At 33.9% G+C, this 22,479-nt stretch overlaps 3 protein-coding genes and 2 pseudogenes across 7 annotated transcripts in view; 1 reads left to right on the top strand and 4 right to left on the bottom strand.

The window, feature by feature from the left end:
* Positions 1-878: 878 nt before the first annotated feature.
* Positions 879-22,479, bottom strand: part of CPSUFE (chloroplast sulfur E) — a 33,449-nt gene continuing 11,848 nt past the window's right edge. Inside the window, exons 1-3 of one of the 5 annotated variants that reach the window (XM_085716708.1) lie at positions 5,758-5,864; positions 2,280-3,526; positions 879-1,163 (exon numbers count right to left, since the gene is read on the bottom strand). In XM_085716708.1, the coding sequence (XP_085572834.1) occupies positions 2,301-3,362 (1,062 nt within the window). In that variant the 5' untranslated portion in view covers positions 3,363-3,526; positions 5,758-5,864 and the 3' untranslated portion in view covers positions 879-1,163; positions 2,280-2,300. Of the gene's footprint in view, positions 1,164-2,034; positions 3,527-4,686; positions 4,762-5,757; positions 5,865-22,479 lie in introns of those variants that run through there. The other 4 variants (XM_085716716.1, XM_085716724.1, XM_085716722.1 and 1 more) reach the window with 4 other exon arrangements.
* On the bottom strand, positions 6,861-8,139 carry LOC146954495 (uncharacterized). Its single transcript, XM_085716767.1, has one exon. The coding sequence runs from the start codon at positions 8,089-8,091 to the stop codon at positions 7,108-7,110; it is 984 nt and encodes a 327-aa protein (XP_085572893.1). The 5' UTR covers positions 8,092-8,139; the 3' UTR covers positions 6,861-7,107.
* On the bottom strand, positions 9,917-11,075 carry LOC146954494 (polygalacturonase inhibitor 1-like). Its single transcript, XM_085716776.1, has one exon. It carries the CDS (start codon positions 11,035-11,037, stop codon positions 10,129-10,131), a length of 909 nt encoding a protein of 302 aa, XP_085572902.1. The 5' UTR covers positions 11,038-11,075; the 3' UTR covers positions 9,917-10,128.
* LOC146954493 (uncharacterized) lies at positions 12,092-15,355 on the bottom strand (annotated as a pseudogene).
* LOC146954492 (sister-chromatid cohesion protein 3-like) lies at positions 15,978-22,031 on the top strand (annotated as a pseudogene).

The raw sequence follows: 22,479 nt of genomic DNA, 5'->3' as shown, positions 1-22,479 counted from the left end.
GGGGAATTAAATCCATTGTGAGCAAAATTCATTGATAAACATACTTAACATCAATTGATTTATGTAACCATTTTTTGTTAATTCTAAAAAACAAAATAAAAACAGGCTTATTTTGTACTAATAATTATTTGATTGATTCACCAAAATAAAAATAAATAATGGGTTTAGTGAGGTTAGTCCACAGGGTATTAAGGTCTGAATGTTGGTGTTAAAAACGCTCTTTACTAGCCTACATAAATTGGGAGAGTCGAAATATTGAGATACGTTTGATATTAAATTAAAATTTCTATGCATACGATTTGATATAACAAGAATAAGCAAGTCTTTACACATTTGGTATCACCGGCTATACAAATCAAAAGACGCCATGATAATCTCGTAATGAATCAAGTTCAAAGATAGGACATTTCTTTTAATTTCTCAGTTTGTTGTTGTTGTGAATATCTCTCTTAGTCATTCGATTCCAAGTTTTTGGTTTATATTTCAACTTCTAGCAACTAGACTATTTGCCTTGTGCTTTTACGCGCGCTTTTGTGCGCATGCCCAAATATCTAAGACAAAACTCTACTATCCTCTCTAAATTGGTAGCAATCCCATTTTTCTCTTCAATATTATATTCCTAATCCAATATATTAATATAAAAACCTTAATAGCACTATTTTCAACTTGAGTATCATTTGTGGTGCTACTTTTGGGGTGTATCTCAAATGTTTGTATTGTTCAGGGGATTGACCTTTAAACCTCTTGATGAGAATGAAATTTTAGTTGTAAGAGATTCAAATAATGTAATTGAAACGCTGTATTTACAGACCACTATATATGTTGCTTTAAATATGGTTGGATTATAATTCACTTTTTTCTTATTGTGCTCAATCAAATAATCGAAAGGTCCATCAGGATAATACATTATTCATCACTGTAATGACATATGATATTCTATTCACACCAAAGTAAGCACTCTACTATGTACATACTAATTAAAAAAAAGTTATTATCATATTGTTAAGTTTTCAGAATGTAATGTATAGCAATGGAAGTATCTATCTTGACCATGATAGTATGTCATAATCTGCTCCAAATTTAGAATGACAACCAGTCCTTCCTCTGAAATAGAACTTTCTCCACTGTCATATCTACAAATGCCACAAATGATTCCAGCATTTCTGCAGTAAATGTTGAGTATCTGTAAATATGCCACTAGACTCTTTCCATAAAAATAACACATGAATACGATTCTGTGTATATTTAAAATCGAGTTGGATGCTCGAATTCTATCATCCAAATACATTTTTTTCCCATGAATTCTTTGAAGCTACATTCACAGTTGTTGGTTGGATACATTCCGGACGTGAAAACAAACAAACTCTTTGTTTTTCTCATCTCACTATCACAGCACAAGATAATAACATACCAATAGCCAGAGTTTAAATTTCACTCTAAAATCTAATATAAATTGTATAATGTTCCAATTAATCAAATGAAAAATGTATAAAAATGATTAACTGAGGATGAAATTCTACATCCAATCCACCTTTGCATGAATATATGCAGTGGAAGCTAGCCTAGTTTTTATGATGGGGCGAAATTGTAAATAAATTATAAGCAAAAGGAACTTCATTAAAAAAAGCACTAAAATTGTCAGGAGTATATACAAATAGTAATCATTAAAAAAATACACTCTTACAATTTTAACAACCAGTAGCTCAATTCAAGTTACTAATAGAAGACTTTAAACAATGCAACACCAGTTTTAGACCATGCAAATTTTCAAATAAAAGGGCCATGTTGTAACTTGGGACCCACCGTTTAGCCAAAGTTTATTTTTGTGTTCTGTAATATATATTTTTATGGCTAAAATAGCTTATTTTTACTACCAATGTGGACTGCTACTCATTATCATATCAACATCTATGACACCTTTTTTCTTCAGAAGCATCTATTCAATACTATATAAATCAGCCTTGAATCCTTATCTAAATATAATGACCAAAAACACAAGAAAATTTATGTTTAGAAGCCACAAATAATCCTTAATTTTCAACGACAAAATTACCTCTAGATTCATACCATTTGAGCTTTATAAATTTACAGAAACCCTTCAATTACTGAAAATGCCATCAGCAAAAATGAATTATTTCATCAGTATAATGAGACAAGACACTATATTCAAACCAAAACAAGTAATCTAACAAGTATAGACAAAGGAGAAAACAAGTACATTCTCTAAGCAAAACAAGTACATTCTCAAACACAGTTGAGACAAAGGAGAAAACTTTGACCTCTCTCCCGAACATTTAATTTCATCCTTCACCGACTTCAGAAGGCGTCTTGGCAACAATAGACAAAGCATGAAGTCCAGAATCCAACTCATCTTGAAGCAAGCTATAAATAAGCCTATGCCTCTTAACCAAACTCTTCCCTTGAAACTCTTTAGAAACCACTTTAACATTGAAATGTGTCTCACCATCGCTCCCTCTAACACCAGCATGTCCAGCATGTTGATAAGACACATCTTCAACTTCCAACTCAATAGGCTGAAGTTCCTTTTCAAGCTTTTCCTTTATCCTCTTCCCTCTCCCTCCCAATTCAACATTCTCGTCATCAACCTCGGAACCAAAATCAACACCTAAACTTGGGGTCACAGAAGGGCCACTTGAATTCTCAACAAAGCTATCATTTTTGAAATCAGAATTTCCAATTGAGTCAGATTCAGAAGTACCCTTTTCAGCTTCCACATAAAGCATAAGTGCTTTTTTCTGCATTAATTTGAGCATATTCAAAAACCCATTATTTCTAGAAGGGGTTAAACTCTGTTGCAACCCAAGATGCATTACAAAATCGGGTGTGACCTGGATAATTTCATTAACGGGTCGACCTGAAAAGCCTTGAACGAGTAAAGCAGCGAGCCCTTTGGTGAGAACAGAATCCGAATCAGCTTCATAGACAACGTTTCTTTCACCATCCAAGTAGGCTCGGACCCAAACCTGAGAGACACAACCTTCGACTTTGTTGTCTTTAGTTTTAAATTGGGATTCGAGGGGTTTGAGGTTTTTGCCGTAGAAGAGAAGCTGTTCGTATTTGGCTTTGGGTTCTTGCACGGATTGGAAGAGGTTTACGATTTCTTGAAGCTTTGGAGGGAGTTCTTCGATGGGTTGAAGAGAAGTGGATGGAAGTGGTGATGATGATGATGATGGTGGTGGTGGTTTTGTTGGGAGTGATTGGAAGGTGATGGGTTTGAAAGAGAAGAGGGTGTTTGTGGGTTTAATGAAGAAATTAGAGTTATTTTTGTTGAAGAGGGAAAGTGAGAATTTGGTTGTGAATAATCGAAATGAACATGAAGAAAGGGAATTGGTGGACATCATTGTTGCTGGTATGTTCAAGGCTTTTTCCTTGGAATTTACCGATTATTAATTCTTGGGTGGAAATTTCTTTTACCGGACCAAACAAAATTTAAACAAACCCAGGTCCCAAGTTCCAGGTTCTTCTCGTCAAAAGCCAATCAATGAGCTGATGTTACGATCTTTACCTGCAATAAACACAGGAAAATTAGTGCAGTTTGGTTTGAAAGTTTAGTCTGTTTATTTTGAAATAGTAATATACCTCAGCTTTAACCATAAAAGTGTCTTAAAATAGTTGACTACCTAGGGCTTCTAAACTTCCTATCCTATTTTGTAAACTTTAGGAGTGGAACACTACTTGCTTCACACCTTTATCTTATTACTTCGTAGTTAATAGGTTTCTTGATCTTAAATTTTTCTGTTCCAGAAGGAAAAATATACCATGAATGACATGGTATAATTATGAAAGCTAGAAAGATTATAGAAAGGACCTCGGTTTTTTATGAACCATCTGGTTAGCTTACAATTGTGACTACCAAAAGCCTTGCTATAAGATACAGATTTCACCAAGGTTCCGTTTTGGGTTCAAATACATGGGGGCTGCCTCCGGATATGTTAAATACAAAGAATGCTGATAAAATGGAGCAAATGGGGGAAGTATGGAAGGTTGAGAATCCCATGGTTAACAAAAATCTGGCCAGAACTTCTATTAGATCAGAGTAAATATTGATGTGCAGAAACCTTTACTTACTAGGTGTTGGGTTCCCAGAAAAAATCTCCCAAAAATGTGGATTATGTTTAGATTTGATTTTTTTTCTCTCTTCAACTGTCAAGTGATAGGTCATGAGAAGAAAAAGCTATGGTGGTATAGTTTGAGGATGTTCCTAAGTATGGGCCTCAGCCGGGAGTGCCACCAGCAAAAACCATTTCATGAGTTATTCATTAAATTTTCTTTAAGCATGATTCTAAATTTTATTTTTTGAAATACCACATTAGCCAAATACTCAAGACTCAAAGATTCATAGATCTTAATTTGAACGAAATAGAGTTATCGAGTTATAGACACACAAAACTAAAGCATACATTCTTCATGGTTTCAAGTAGCAAAACACCCCAAAATAGATATGATGCATACAAAATAGATATGACTCAAAGGTTCATAGATCTGAAGTTGTGCTCAATTTCAAAATAGAGATGATGCATACATTCCTCATGGTTTCAAGTAGCAAAATACCCCAAAATTTCATTGCATCATAAATTTAATCAACTTTGATAAGAGACAAATTCAGGTTCATACATTACGAAATATCATACAACAAAAGAAAGCTATAAGTTTGAAATGTTATACTTGAGTTTAAGGTTTATCTGGATAGGAACACCGGAGTTCTCAATTTTCCTTCCTTAAGCGTTGAATATGTGACAACTAAACAAAGAGAAAATTAATGAGCATATTTCAATTAATAGTTTTAGTCAAAGCTTCATGGTAATATAGGAAGTGACCCTATTATTAAGATAAAGTAGTTTAGAGGTTTAGGACATCTAATTTAAGATTAAAACCAGGATTTAAACTCTTTCCTTCTGTTACCTCATGACAGCATGTGGAAGCAATTAAAGAAATTCATAGATTTCATATCAATTGATACTAAAATAAGTTATTTGGATCCCAAACATATATTTAATACACTTATATATGACCTATTTACTTCAAAACATAATTCTTACTAACCATAGTAGAAAGTTATGCAAAACCAACAATGGGTTATATCATGATTATGACCAAAGCCAAACATACATATGTACACATATTATCAAGTTCAAACATTTGTTATTATCAACAAGTTATCATGATGGCTTTGTTATAACCCGAATTTAAACAGTGTGAGGGAGCAATCCAAAGGCATATCTTCACTAACGTCGCATGCATATCTTGCACGAAGTTTGTGGTCAAACTCAAGTGGTTAGAGAGGTCTGAAACGTAATTGGAGCTTTCAGATTATGCGTAGAGAATGTTGCAATTTTGGGTGGCTCGGATGGAGTTAGCTCTCTGCTCTGCTATATACAAGTGATATTGTTGCGAGAACCTTCCTAAACTAGAAGAAAATATCAGCTAGAAGTGGAGGTGTTCTACCGTAATAGTTCCATCAAAATATGAATTTTCACTCTTATATGTAAAATTGTAGTAGACACATACATGCATTTCCTCAAACACATGGCATGCAATATTATATAACCCATAGTTCAATTCTATTAAATTCAATGATAATAACATAACAAAATGCTCTGCTCTATTTATTAACACTACCAAGTTACAATAAAACCTTGATTCCTATGCTATCAAACTAAATCGTGAAATCGCAACCTCACGCACGTAACAGTAGAAGAAAAGGGAAATTCGAGAAAGAAAAGAGAGAAGGAAAACCTGGACGGAGTATCTCACTGTTTGCGGCTGCCCACGACAAACTCCAGTGGCGTTTTCCGGCCGGTTGAGTTCGTTCAGTCTGCTCAGAAACATGCGTTCAATGGGTTGGGTTAGATAGATAATTCGGCCAATTTTGTCCTAACATATTATTATTTTTTTAGTTAAATAATTAATTATTCATTTTTTGTTGGATGAGATATTTTATTATTATTATTATTATTCAACTATGAAATATTTTATAATGATATTTTGTTGGTGTATTTGGAATATTATAAAAAGTTTACTTATTTTAACTTTAGATAAATTAAATATTTATTTTTTAAAATGTCAAAAGTTTAAGATAAAAATAAAGAAAAAATGGATTCAGAAATCAAATTTTGTGTGTAATAATTTTTTACAACGTTTTAAAAATGTATCCAAAAAATCCTTTAAAATATACGTGACTTATTAGTTGGGTTTAAAATTGTAATTTGCAGAATAGTTGTTTGGAGAAGAAATAGTGAAAATTTTTCATGAGGATAAAAAACAAAATTTAATAATTTTGTAAGGACAAAAGATACATTTAATGTGATTAGACCCTTTTATTTAAAGCATAAAAAATATAAAAGTAATAAAAAATAATATAAACTACTTATTTTCTTTTCGTCAAATAATCTAGTGGAAAGAAATTCACCTTTTAAAGTGAATAAATGGGATGTATGGGTTCAAACCTCGTCCCCCATTATCCTTAACAATTGAGTTAAACTATAGATACATAAAACTACTTCCTTTGTTTTACAATGAGTGACTCATATAATCGATACACTAAACTTAATCCTACAAATATATTGTATCAAATGTTCAATTTTTGACGGGGAGAGATAACCATGTGATATACCTTGTCTCTAGTAAATAGAGTTTATATGAGAAACAAAATAAAATACAATATTGGTTTTCCATATAAATTTTTTGTTTTGTTTTTGGAAACCATCATAACTTTCTCGTCTTAGATTAGTTAATCAAGATCTCACATTAGGGTATGCTATCCATTGTGATCCTAGTTACTAATAGGTTTACGGGTAGGCTATCTATGTATCAGGATGATATTAGTTAGTATACATGTCGTTGCAATGCTTTGATGTTGTTTGATTTAAATTGTCAATGATGTTGCCATTAACAAACCGACTCACTTATTTAACTATCAATAACTAAAATAACAGAATTGAATTACACTTTCAATATAGTATGCATGAATGCTAGTTATATGCTAAGGCATCCATATCCTTCTTTCTCTATTTTGTTTATTATTAATGAAATGCAATGAGTTTATTTTCATATATAAACATAAGCAATTACTCAATTTTGTATAAACTATTTTCCCTTGCAGATTGGAAGAGGAGAGCCACACAAACATTTGTTATGAGAGAACGAATTCGTACCCAAGGTCTTCATATTGCCTCCCTTTGGAATTTCACCGCAGAGTCGATTGTAACTCACATTCAACCATTGTAAATTCTCCACACTCACAGGTAGTTTCCCATAAACCCGATTGTGACTCACATCCAAAAGTTTTAAGGTCTGAGGTAACTCTACTCTTCCCATATCAAACGACAACATGTTCCATGAAAGGTCTATAGTTTCTGTCTGCTTAGAGAAACCAAAAAACATCGAGGCATCACCTTCGAACCTGTTATGAGACAAGTCGACAACTAACGAATTCAACCTTGCCAGTGATATTGGGAGTTTACCAGAAAGTTTGTTATGCGAGAGAAATAAACTTGCTATGTTTTTAATGTAACCGTATGAAGGAGGGATTGGACCTGTTAATTTATTGTTTTGAAGAATGATTGCTTCAAGATTAGGCAACGGGTAGAGGTTATGAGGGAGTGTTCCGGAGAGGTGATTATCCGAGAGATCCAAGTAAGTTAGGCTTTTCAATTTGGCAATGAAGTTTGGTACTGGACCTGATATGCCAGTTGAACTGATTGTGAGGGATCTGAGTTTGGTGAGTTTTGTTATGGACTGAGGTATTGCGCCAGTCAGGTTCGGTAACTGGTATATAAGTAGGCTGTCCAAGTAAGGTAAGTTACCGATCGAGGGTGGAAATGAAGACCTAAGGTCATTATCAATTTCTATAATTAGAAAGTAAACACGGTTAGAGGGTAAGCAACTAACACCATACCAACTAGAGTTGCAACAATCAGTGTGTGGCTTCCATGAAGAGAGAAGAGTTGGGTTGTTGAGTTCTTTCTTGATTTGGAGAAGGGCTTTTTTGTCTTGTGGGTGACATTCTTCTGAGAGAGAAGATGCTACATGAGAGAGTAATATCAACACAAGAAACAACATAGGTGCCATTTTCGGCGCGTTAGAGTTTTAAATGAGAAAATTAGATGAGAAATGTGTTGGTTTATATAATAGCTTAGATTAACATATAAGTTGTGAAGATATGGCACACTGGTACATATGCAAGTTGTAATGCTACAATAGTAATCAAAACAAGTGAGCTTATAGGTTCTTGTATATGATGATATTTGTTGGTATAGTACCATGGTTTTAGATTTTGGTAGAGTCAAAAGCAAAATAAAGGTAGCATAAAATAAAAGTCAAAATAAAGATGAGAAATCAGCTAGCTACATACACAGTTTTAGTGGTCTAGAAAAATATTCTATTCCATATATCAAATTCAAACAACAATTCCTGTATTAACAATTAGGTCCCTGATATGCCCCTAATTGATATTAAATCCCCTTATATTGTGTTTTCTCAAAAGTATCTTTGTCTGTATGTCAGTTTTAGACCTTGTAAAGGTGTGATATGGTGGTATTGGTGTTTTCAGGGTATGATGTAGATGTTACTTATTTTCTTTATTTTAAAAAAAAATCCACAATTCTGTAACTGATAAAATAATTTAAATTGAATACGCATAAGTTAATTATTGTCCGCTATATGAAGTAACCAAATTATGCGAAGTAAAGACATATACAAATAGTCATCTAAATACAATTCAATTGATAGCTGCATGAACATTTGATATGTTGAGGGTGTGGGTTTGAACCCGCAATTCACATTTCTCCACACTTAACATGAGTGATTCTCATCTATTTAATAAAAAAAGACATACATAAATATGACAGGTTAATTAATTATTATCATTTAAATTTAATTCCTTTTTATATGATGATCTCAATAACTGTGTCTTTACTGCTGTATTGTGGCATACACCATTGCAACCTCTACATCCATGCTTGCGCTACAACTTCTAAGCTTAGATACAACTTTTCAAGTGTTGTCATTCTTGTTCTGTTTGATTTTTATTCCATGTAACACCACTGTTTCGTTTCCTAGGTTTTATGGTTTGTGTTTTATGTGGTCATATGTTTGCCATTTATGTTTTGATGTTTGAGATTGATTTTGGGTTCTTAGGAATCGACTTAGGGTAGTACAGTGCCCAAATACGCAAACCAGAACTTGAAACAGACCAGGACCACATTTTCAATGGGAGCCGAGCACCAATATTCAAGCGTAGGATGCCTGCTGGAACAGGGGCCTAGGCACCTAGCGCAAGGTGCTGGCTTATGTGCGCGTTATGACCCAACAAATTTTAGTCAGTTTTGATTTTTGACCTGTTGGTCTTCGCGTTATGACCCAATCTGACTTACCTCTGCAGGGACGAACAAGGTACTTAAACCTAGGCCGAAATACTCATTAGCAACCCTAAATCATTTGCTAATATTTTGCCATCATCTCTCTTTGACGCGGTTGGGGTGTCCCAAGACCCCTATATCTCATGCTCGATTATTGAAATTATTATTGGCCATTGTAAGAGAGATGGATAAGTAAGGCTTGCTTATGTTTGATGTCTGTCGGCCCCAATAAGATAATGGTGTTAATCGATGATTATGAATTACATGCTATAATGTGATTTTTTTTGCCTATGATGATATTTATATTGGACTGTATTGAGTATCAACCATGATATGAGCAAATGAATTGTTATTTGATATGGTATTTGTGGTTGAGTTGTGCCTGATGCATTAGATTGTGATTCTGAACTTGCTATAATGAATTAGCTTGATTGTTACGATAATGATTGCATAGTTGGTTGTGTGCCTAAAGGGTTGCGGAATATTATTAGATGATGATTATTAGGGATTATTGATTAATTAGGCTATAAAGACCCTGAAACAATTGCCAATATGTGAATTGATGTTAATGGACTTTTCTTATGTTAAAGTCGCTGAAACAATTACAATTTCAACACATTATGCCGAAAAAGGCAAGTTGATTTGGTTGATCACAACTTAGCTAAGGCATCCGTATCCTTTTTTATTTAATGCTATGATTAATAATGAAATGCAACAGAAATTATTCCATTTTGTATGAAGTTTGTATTCACTTGCAGCTCTGAAGAGGAGAACCACATAAGCACTTGTTATGAGAGAATGAACTCCTATCCAAGGCCTGTATAATGCCGCCCGTTGGAATCTCACCACAGAGTCTATTGTAACTCACATTCAACCACTCCAAATTCTTCACACCTTCAGGAAGTTTCCCATAAACCCGATTGTGACTCACATCCAAATGTTTCAAGGACTTAGGAAACTCTAGTTTTCCCATATCAAATGCCAGCATGTTCCAAGAAAGGTCTATTGTTTCTGTCTTTTTGGCAAAACCAAAAAACATGGAGGCATCACCTTCAAACCTGTTATGAGACAAGTCGACAACCGACGAGTTCAACCTTGCCATTGAAAGAGGGATTGGACCTGTTAACTTGTTGCTTTGAAGGAGTACTGCTTCAAAATTAGGCAAGTGGAATAGGTTAGAAGGGAGTGTCCCAGAGAGGTGATTCTCTGAGAGATCCAAGAAAGTGAGACTTTTCAATTTGGCCATGAAGTTTGGTATTGGACCTGATATACCAGTTTTCTTGATTGTGAGGTATTTGAGATTGGTGAGTTTGGTTATGGACTGAGGGATTGAGCCAGTGAGGTTTGGTAACTGGTATAGAAGTAGGCTCTCCAAGTAAGGTAGGTTACCAATAGATGGTGGAAATGGAGAAGCAAGATCATCGTTGATTTCGATAAGTAAAGAGTAAACACGGTTATTAGATGGCGCGCAAATAACACCGTACCAACTTGAGTCACAACAGTTAGTGTGTGGTTTCCATGAAGAGAGAAGAGTTGGGTTGTTGAGTTCTTTCTTGATTTGGAGTAGGACTTTTTTGTCTTGTGGGTGGCACCCTTCTGAGAGAGAAGATGCTACATGGGAGAGTAATATCAACAAGAGAAACAACTTAGTTGCCATTGTTCTTTTTGGTGTGTTTTGAGTTTTTAATGAGAAAATTGATGAGAAGTGTGTTGGATTTTATAATAGCTTGGATTCACACATTTGGTGAGAAGATATGGTATAGATGCAAGTTGTCATGCTATAACAGTAATCAAAACAAGTGAGCTTATAGGTCCTTGTATATGATATTTGTTAGTATTGTATCATGGTTTTTCTTGTCAATTTTTTTATTGAACTGCATTCTATTCCTGAGGTACATGGTTTATGAATCAGTCAGTGGTTCAAATCTCATAAAAAAATCAATGGTTCAACTGTAGTATTGTGGTGATTCAATGGTTTAATACAAATATTATTATTGGATCTTTATTTAACTAAATATATATTATTTTTTTTGAAAGAAACTAAAATATATATTTTTAACACCAAATAGTATTACAAGAAAATTCCTTCAAAAATAAAAGTATTACAAGAAAATAAGCACTCCCAAATAGTAAAGTAAAAAGTTGAACATTGATTGATTCAAACTAGCTATGTCTACAAGTTTTGGAACATACACACCGATTAGAGTTTAATGGTGGTGGATTGGTGGTCAAAAACAACTTTGCACATGTAAATTAAAAACAATGATTGATGTGACAATTCTAAATGGTTTGATTGGTTGTATGTGCAAAATTGTTTTGTACTGTCAAGTCACCTCCATTAAACTCGAAAAGAAAACCTAACTTTATACATATCATTGTGTCAAAAAATACTTTAAAGGTATACTCGTTTTTTTTTTTTTTTTTTTTTTTTTTTTTTTTTTTTTTTTACAAAATTTATACGCATACTCTTTTATAAGGTCTTCAACCATTTAATACATAACATTCCTTAAAAAAACTATTTCATAGCAAAATGAAGAATCGAAACTTAGGAATCAATTCCTGACATAGTTGTTGGAGATGGGACAAACAATATATCATCAATGAGTTTCATTAACTTTTAGTCAGTAACGTTCAAGAAAATTGATCATTATTGGTAAAAGGCTGCCTATCAAAAATAGGGTGCATTTTTTGTAGCGATTCCATTGAGCTCCTCTTGTGTTTTTGACAAATTACTATAAAAAATGACAGTGTTAGGGGTCTGATTGTTCATGATTGCAATGTGGCACTTCAAGCATTTAAATTGATATACAACAGTAGAAGCAATGGAAAACAAGTTGAGACAAGGGCCTATTGTTGTTGATTGTGAACTCTATATATTCACAATGATTTATTTGCCAACGACTGCTCCATTGCTTTCCATAATTTCAGTTCTACGGCAAGACTTGGAATGCATTGATCTTTGTTCTACATGCTTCTTCAGATCACTGCAAAATGAATATAAATATAAAAGAATAAGCATGCATAGATTAGCCAAAAAATGACTCTGATGTGAAAGGAGCAAATATTTATATGCGTAGTTTAGCAAAAGGATAATTCAGAAAATAGAATATCCAAATTTTCTAAGTAGTGTAGAATTCTAATTGTAACACACATGCAGCGTGGTATTCTACATTCCGAGTCTTTGCAATTCCTTGAGCGAGCAGTTAGTATTCACCATATATTCTTACAATGTTGGCAGCCCCGATTCACTCAAATTTCGCACTTACTGGCATGAAAGAACAACTTATTGATTTGAGAACAGTTTGGATGAGAGCATGGTTCAGAATTAGCTGCGAGGCATTGGGATGCATGCTTCAAAACGTTCAGCAGTTTCAACATCTGTGTAAGTCAGTAAGTATGTCTTTGGAAGGCTTATTCAGTTTCACCATACTGGGATGTTGTCCAGAAACTGCTTATTCACTTTCAGTTTCTTGCCGACAGATACCACTTCTCTAATAGAAAGACTTTCTGATGCAAAAACCTACAATATTCAGATCAATAAGTCGACAGAATTTTCAAAGCAATATATATTTGGATGAAAAAGATCAATAATTTTAATAACATGAGAGAATACTAATTTATTACTATTTTCAATTTACAGGCGTGCATAAAAATAAGAAAATGTTAAGATATTTGAAGCTTCTGTGCAAACATGCAGATGTCTCGGTATTACCTCGTCAAGATTCTCATTCGCTTCAACTTTTTCCCAGTTTTCTCTCTCTTGCATGAGACTCTCAAAATGTCTTTTCTCTAAGTGGTCACTTAGCACAGTTATCGACAAGTCCTTAGCACCAAAATTAGCAGCCATTGGTAAGGGAACATGCATTCCATTTTCAATTTCTTTTAAGTGGCACACATGACATATATACTCAGCACGGCAATCCAAATCTCTTTTGATGTTGTAGAGTGCACATTTTTGATGCTGCCATCTTTTGCATTTATCGCATTCAACCCACTAGAAGAAACAACAGTCATAGAGTTGGTAAATAATTCACCATATCTCAAGCTGAATTATATAGTAATTGATATTTAAAGTTACCGGTTCTTCAAGTATTTCATCGTTATTCCTTTTTTTAAGATTCTTCGTAGAAATAGATGTTCCATTAAATGTGATTTTCGAAGTCTTATAACACACTGAGCAAATGCAACCCTGTGCATTAAATTTTTCTTCTTTTCTACAGAAATATGTTCTCATGCTTCATCCGCAGAAGTAATCTGTGTTAAAAGAGTTTTTAGCTTCTATATGGCTTAGAAAAATTCAAAATCAAATAGAATTATGCATATATGTAAATTGCAGGAATAGGAAATGAAATTTTAATAAAAATCGCAAACTAAAAATAATTTAAATTCTTTTTTGTTGCAGAAATTGACAAATGTAAATAGAATCTGTCAGCTGAGAATGCACAAACATGCATATATTCAAAGTTTCATGATAACATGCATATATAACATCCAAGGATTAAAATAAGAAAAAACATTCATGAAATTTAACCAAATAGATCAACTTTCTGGGATAGTTGGTTCATGATATAACTCATAACAGTAATAACTAAACAGATCAAGGTAATTGAAAACACTAGAAGGTGGTGTACTAACATGAACATATTCCTTTCTCAGACTACTAATATGTTCTGTTGTTTGGTCACGTGTGAACAAATCAATTAAGGAGACAGCATCAACTATCATATATTTGAGGATTTTGTTTGCATCTCGATCAGCTTGTGGTTCACTGATTTTTTGTTTAGCATCTGTCACATCGTGGTTGAATCCAATTTTGTCTTGTATGTCCTCTTCTTCTTCATCATCATCATCAATATTAACAAGTTCTGCTACATTGTCAACTTCCACCGAGAGGTGAAATTTCTCCGCATTGTTCCCATAATAGATAGAAGAGAGGGGAAATTCTGACTGTTGCTGCACTTCCGGAAGTGTTTGAAAATAATATGGTTGAACCATCCCGTAATTCCATTGATCCAAACTTGGATAGTTAGTCGAAAATACACCAAAACCTGAATCCATCATTTTCTGTATTTTGGCTGGTCGTGGTATGGATTCAGTATTACCAGAAGGGACATCATTAACATGTTTTACAGTAGAATTCTTCTGAAAATCTAACTTCTGTGGTTGATATTCATTGAAGTCTGTCCACAAGCCAGGAAAATTATTGGAAAATTCTGAAGTATTCACCGAGGCAGATTGAACAATTAAGTTAGCATCCAGATTGCTTCCACCATAAGAAGCAGGCAAGTTATGAAGCACGCCATATTAGTAAGTGGAGGGATTGATGAACCATCATTGGGCAAACAAGGCAGGTCATGAGCAATAGAAGGCTGAGATGGTCCCGCTTCTGGCACGCCATAATAACTAGCATTATAAGACTTAGGAACACCCAGTAGAGCTTGCACACGCCCATTTAACGTCTCCAAGTTCATATATTCCTCCTGCCAAATTTGTAGAAAAACAATTGTGCTTAATTAACATCATACAGGTACAGTTTGCATTTGATACTCTTATTGGCTAATGTTATTAGCAAAATAAATAGTACTAGTACTTTAATGCTCAGACAAAATTCAAGAAACAAATCTTTGAAGCAGCATCGGTAAGTAGAAATTTTCCAACATAGGTGCAAATTTATCATTCTGAATGATTTCGAAACTGAATAAAATTTATAGTTAGTATAGTCTCAATAATCTTAAGTTGAAGTGAATGCAACCACATTTCTGTGAAAATTAAATCACTTTCACTTACATTTCTCTTCTTATCCAATTACGATTGTATACCATTTCAGGATGATATTGCCAGTCCTTGGAGACTCCTACTTGATAGCTTAACTCATCAAAACATCTCCTTTGCGAAATGTTTGAGATAACTGATGAAGAATTATTTGGTATTTCTTTCCAAGTATTCCCACCAAGATGACACCCCTTAGCAAGCATCTTCTCGCTTTACCAGAAGCTATTCAAATTCTGAAGTCACAAGAAATAATCAACCAATATAAGTTAGAGAAATTCCAACAATGTTCTTGTTGTGCCATAAACTAATAAAGAAGGAAAACACGATTAACATAAATTTAAACAAGCTCGCAATTGAGTGTGCATATATAAATACCAATGTGAACAGCAATCAGAAATCATATAATCAAAGATCAAATGTTTAAGCAGAAAAGTTCATGATTCAGGATGAACACGAGAAAGAAAATCAAAGAAGATGAATCGAAAATGCATCAATAAAATATCAAGCATTGATTAACCATAGACCATTTCACTACTAATTAGATACCGAAAATTTATTTAGAAAAGAAAATCATCATGAAACATTTGCAGGGAAGTAATAAACATTTTGTAACTTAAAAAAGTAAAATCAGCAACCCTCCCTCAATTCCTCTACATTGAACTCTCAAGTTTATTTTCTCTTCTCGCCTACTTATGCAATTCATTATATATTAAATAGCATACTTCTTTCAAGTAGTGCCTTCAATATTTGAAGTAAATGTCATAAGCTGTAATGTTGATAACAATCTACTGATCTCTTGACAATCAAAGGTAACGGCAACTGATCAGACTTTGTTTGAGACGATCAAAGGTAACGGCAAACTTATTCCTCATGTAGTCAAACTTTGGGTTGAAAGCTATGAAAAAGATCCAAAATCTGCTATGGTTGAACTCTTGACAATGCTGTTTGAGGTATGTGGAGCCAAATTTCACGACAAAAGGGTTCTCATGCATGAGATTAACGTTGATGATGTTGTTATCGCTCTTGTTGACTATGCAAAAAGTGGTGAAGTTGAAAATTATCAAAATTCCATAAAGAAGGAGTTTAAAAACTTGAAAGAGAATCTAGAATCATTCTGGGATAATTTGGTACGTGAATGTCAGCATGGACCATTGTTTGACAAAGTTTTATTTGAAAAGTGCATGGAGTACATCATTGCACTTTCTTGCACCCCTCCACGAGTTTATCGTCAAGTTGCTTCGTTGATCGGTCTTTCATTGATTACATCATATATAACTATTGCTAATATGCTTGGCGTACAACGAGATATTACTCGCAGACAATTGGATGGTCAAAAGAAGAAAAAAACCGAGGGGCCTCGGATGGAGTCACTAAATATAAAGTTGTCGGATATGCACGAGAAAATAACATCGTTGGAGGAGATGATGGGCAAGATATTTAAAGGGTTATTTGAGCATCGTTACAGGGACCTTGATCCAAATATTAGAATGTCGTGCATTGAATCGCTCGGTGTATGGATCCTGTCATACCCATCAATTTTTTTGCAGGATGTACACTTGAAATATCTTGGGTGGACACTGAATGACAAATATGCTGGTGTAAGAAAAACTTCAATAATAGCATTGAAAAATATCTATGAGATGGATGATAACATACCGTCCCTTGGTTTGTTTACCGAGAGATTTTCTGGCCGGATGATTGAGCTTGCTGATGACATTGATGTTTCTGTGGCTGTTCAGGCCATAGACCTTGTTAAACAACTTATTAGACATCAACTTATTACTGGAGATGAATTAGGTAATTTGTATAATTTGCTGACTGATGATCCTCCAGAAATCAGACATGCCATTGGAGCATTAGTATATGATTACTTGATTGCTAAAAAATTTGATAGCTCCGAATCAGAATCAAGAGGTGAAAATGACAATTCTTCTAAGGTCCATCTTGAAAGAATGTTGCGGATTCTGGATGAGTTCCCACCCAATCCAATTTTGACTAGTTGTATGATTCATGATGTGTGGGATTACATGAAAGCTATGAAGGATTGGAAGTGCATCATATCCATGCTCCTTGATGAAAATTCATCAATCACCGACGAAAGTAAAACAAACTTGGTTCGTCTCCTGTGTGCATCAGTGAAAAGGGCTGTTGGAGAGAAGATTGTTCCTGCTATTGATAACAGAAAGCAGTACTACAACAAAGCTCAAAAAGAAGTATTTGAAAATAATAAACAGGATATTACTATTGCCATGATGGAGAGTTACACATTACTCTTGCAGAAGTTTATTTCGGATGAAGCTAAAGTATCATTGCTGGTCGAGATTGTTTTGTATATGAATCTCGAATTTTATTCTTTGAAGAGGAAGGAACAGAATTTCAAAAATCTCCTCCAGCTTATGAAAGATGCATTTTTTAAGCATGTTGACAAGGACCCTCTGAGAGCTTGTGTGAAGGCAATTAATTTCTGTTGTGTAGAAAGTCGAGGGGAATTGCAAGATGTTGCTCGAAACAATTTAAAGGAAATCGAGGATTTAACTATTGTTAAATTGGAATCTGCAATTAGAGAAGTAAAGGCCGGGGGTGATGAATATTCTCTTCTTGTAAATTTGAGAAGGTTGTATGAACTTCAATTGTCTAGATATGTGCCTATTGATAACTTATATGAAGAAATTGTAATCGTGCTACGCGATGTTAGGAATATGGAGCATGAGGTTGTTGGTTTGCTGCTTCAGAACTTGTATTTTGATCTGGCTTGGAGTTTGAAGTTTGTAATAGACGGAGAAAGTGTTTCTGATGCATCATTAAAGACTCTCGTATCTAAGCGTGGTACTTTGTTACAAGAGCTTGAATACTTTGTAAATTTGGTAACTGTGAAAGCAACGAAGGAGATAAAAGTGGAAGTGAACTTGGTGGCCGAGTATGCACAATGCTTGCAGAAACATGGTGCTTATTTAGGATGACAAATTTTAGTAAGACAGGTCAGGAAAGATTGGGATATCGGCCTAATCCATATGTGCTTCAGAAGTTCTGTAAACTTTGTCAACAACAGCTTAATGTTTCGGGCGAGGTAGAAGACGACGATGGAAACAAAGAGGAGACAAACAGATGTGCTGTTTTAGTTGGTGCTTGCAAGCTGATTTATACTGATGTTGTTCCAAAGGATTATCTTGCTCCGGAGATTATTTCGCATTTTGTAATGCATGGAACTAGTGTGGCTGAGATTGTAAAAAACCTGATCACATTTTTGAAAAAAAGAAAGGATGATTTGGCTGCCATTTTTCTTGAAGCACTTAAAAAGGCATACCACCGGCATACTGTCGATAACTCAGGAAATGACAATATGTCATCAGAAAACTGTTTTTCAGAATGTAAAAATCTGGCTGTTCAGATTTCTAGAACCTATATCGGTGCTGCCCGGAACAAGTACAAGTCAGACATTTTAAAACTTGTAAAGGATGGTATTGAATATGCTTTTGTAGATGCTCCAAAACATTTGTTGTAACGCCCTCCTTTTATTTAATTATTTTTATTAAGTTAGAGTCTATTTATGTGATTTATTTATATATATGAGAATTATTAGTGTAAGTAGAATTGGAGGTTAGAATAGAAATAAGAATAAGTTATTGGGCCTAAATAGATTTAGGAGGAGTGATTAATATTATAAATAAGGAAGCTTAGGTTAGAAAGAGTTTTTACGTTAAACCGCTTTTTTTTGGAGAAAGAAGAGAAAGAGGAGAACTCAGAGAGAGAGAACCCTAGGAACGAAGAACGCTGCTTTTGATTTCAGAAAAACAATCTAAGGTAAGGGTGAGACTATCTTTCACTAATATTAAGTCTGTAGATCATTAGATTGCATCTAACGTGTTTTAGGATGAGTTTTGTAAGATTATGAGAATTAGGGTTTGAGTGAGAATTGATGATTAGGTGATGAAAAACCGTTGAATTGATGTAAGGGGGAGAATCTCTTCATCTCTAGGGTTTTTAATTTTATTGTGGGGCTGTAGATATTTATGAGTATGAATGTTAAATTAATGGTGTTGTTATCTTTGAAGAGGCGATAATTAGGATTAAGTTAGTGAAGCAAGAATTATAATTGAGAGAGAGACGACATAAAGCTAATTAAAAACATGAAAGTTAGTTGTGTGGTAATTAGAAATTGAATGAAATTTTGTCTCTGTTAAGAGTGAAGTTTAGATGTAGCAGTACCATGTGAGTGTCGATAGTAGGGTTCCTTGATGTTTAAATCATCGTACCAATATATTTACAAGAATGCACCAATTTATTTTTGAGCAGCTAAACTTTATTAGAATAAAGGGCTCACGAAGAGCCATAGGCAAGGAGCGTACAATCTGCTATAGCAGAAAAAGAAATAGCAGAAAACGGAATAATCTTAGGTATATATATGTGTGAACTAAATTTGTAGATTTAAATCCCCCTATACATACTTTAATTGTAAATTGTTATTATTATTACTACTTAGAGCTGTAGCATATACTAAGCGTGGCTATTTTCTTCAATTAATTTCCATTGGTTGAAAATTGTTCATTGTGCCGTAATCATTCATTGTTGCTGTGTTTGCTTTGTTTTCATTTGTTGATGGCTATTATTACCATTGATGTCGTGTTATATATATACACATATGTAAACTACTTTTTCATTTGTTGATGGCTATTATTACCATTGATGTCGTGTTATATATATACACATATGTAAACTACTGTTTCTGTCATTTATTTAATTTACTTGGTTAATTCTTGGAGAATGATTAATGTCATGGCCTTTTGTCTTTGAATTGAACAAATTGATTCCCAAATTGAAAGTACGTCCACATTATTTATAATAGAACAAACACTTGTTATTAGATATATATGTGCTTCAAATTATAAATCATTATTAAAATTATTAGATAATAATTAAAGTAGTAAAAGTTACTATTAATTTATTATTAGACTTTAGTACGTGATTATGTCCTTAGTTTATAGGTTTTTATTTTCATTATTATTATTATTATTATTTTTAAAATGACATTTGTGTCGTGCCAATTTACAAGTTATTAACCTATGCGTAATTGATATTGTTATATATGCACTATATGTGTTATTTATGATGCTTATGTTGATGCGATGTTTAAGATGTTGATTATCATTTGATGCTGTTGTATTATGATGCTGATATGAGATGAATTATTTATATGCTGCGTATACTGCCGAGTCTTATTTAAGATGTAAGTGTCGGTCTAAGTCAAAGAGTTATAAGATGTTCATGAAGTTCTAAGACGTAAGATGTTGAGTCCTTGCATACTCATTTATAGATGAGGGCTCATGCCCTGGAGCTTTTGCTCAACCACGACGATGGAGCTTTTGCTCAACCACGACGATGAGAGCTTATGCTCAACCACGACGATGAGAGCTTATGCTCAACCACGACGATGAGGGCTTATGCCCTAAAATGGTACCACATGCATTGCATTTCATGATGATTCGAGATGGTTTAAGACGTTAAGAGTTGCATAGTCGAGTCTAGATGCATTGTCAAGTCAAGTTGTTAAGTTGTGATGTTTTAACGAATTACCTTGTGATGTCTTTTAGTATGATGATATGTGACGATGACTGTGACTGCTATATGATGATATTTTGCTAAGATGAGTGATGATGTTTATGTATTTAATTATAATTGTTAAATTATAAGATGTTTATGTTGTTAAATGTAATTTATGATTTATGAGCTTAATATTATTGTTTGAGAAATCTCACCCCTTCTGCGTATATGTTGCCTCGACCGTGGGTAATGTGCAGGTAATAAAGACTGGTTGTGTTCGTGAGTAGACTCCTCACATCGTGTCGTCTAGGATGCTCTGATACGTAACGGGATGGGGATTGTCTGATGCTTGTTTTCCTTGTTACGTATTTTATTTAATAAATGTTGAACATTTTTATGAAGACTATTTGAGATGTTAAGTTGTGGCCTTTTATGCCAAAGATTTTATGTGACGTTGCGAACTAAATTTCCGCTGCATTTGATTATTGAATTTTATAAAGACAGGTTGCTTAAATAAATAGTATTTCCTAGTATTATATTTGTTGTTAAATGATGTATTGATGTATGTGATGCTCCGTTATGTTGATAAACTCTGATAATTTTTATGAAATTTTTAAGTCGGAAAAACGGGGTGTTACATTTGTCGTTTCTGGAAGCAGCAGTGGTCCATTTTGTGTCAAAACTCCCTGCATCAGATGTGTTGGAAATTAAGAAGGATGTTGAAAAGCGAACAGAAAATGTAAATAAAGACGAAAATCCCAATGGCTGGCGTCCCTATTGCACATTTGTTGAGGTCTTGCTGGAAAAATGCGCGAAGAATGAAGTCTTTCAAGAGGAAAAAGAAGGGGTTTCTGTTAAGCGTCGGGGTCCTCTGCGGGGAGAGAAGCTTTCTTATGACCATAGCTCAAGTGAAGATGAGGATTCCATTAGTACATCCGAACAAGAGGAAGATGATGAAGACGTTCCTTTGTCACATTCAATCAAGCGCTCATCAAAGTTAAGGCTGCCGAGAGGAAAAAGAATTAGTATATCTACTTCAAGAACATCAGGAGCTTCAAACTAGACTTGCAAAGTTGAGAAAAAAAGTATTTTTGCAATTTGGCTCTTATTAATTTACCGCACTTGTTTTTTTTAACAGTAATTTACTGCAGCTGTTAAAATTAGGCATACTGGTAGTTTCTAATTCAACTTGCAGGGTCAGACATGCAGGCTGCAATTTACTTTGTCTCATGCATTTTTTTTTTTGTAATTCCTACTTTAACGTGATCCTTTCTAGTTACTTGGTACGGTTAATCATCTATACTTATATATAACTAGTGGAAAGATGACGGGCTTTGATGATAATAGTTACATCTCGTTGCATTGCTTTGATTTTGTTTGATTTAATTGTCAATGATGCTGTCATTAAAATTACTATAAACTATTTTCATTTTGGATTTCTCAATCAACTTTAAAGACCAGAGTTGCAATCTTAACGCAAGCGCGCAGCTATGTGTTGTATGTATACCTACATTTAATTTATTCTATGCAACATTATTAGTATACAGTATTTTTTTTGGTCTGTGTACTATATATATCTCTTAATGTATTCGTAGTCCCTACTGCAAATCTATACTCAGATCAGATCATGTAAGTGAAATTCATTTCTTGTTTCTTGTTGAATATAATGTTTAAGAGAAACTTTGATCAAATTCAAATTGCAATACTTTTTATTTGTTTTTCAGTGAAATACTTGTTAGGCCAAATTTAGCTTATTGTCATTAATAAATTTCCATTTTTGTGACTCAAT

Source organism: Medicago sativa, chromosome 1 (genome assembly GCF_051527215.1).
Source record: "Medicago sativa cultivar Bolivia chromosome 1, Bolivia_mono, whole genome shotgun sequence".
Lineage (NCBI taxonomy): Eukaryota > Viridiplantae > Streptophyta > Magnoliopsida > Fabales > Fabaceae > Medicago > Medicago sativa.
This window is presented reverse-complemented; position numbering and strand designations above follow the sequence as displayed.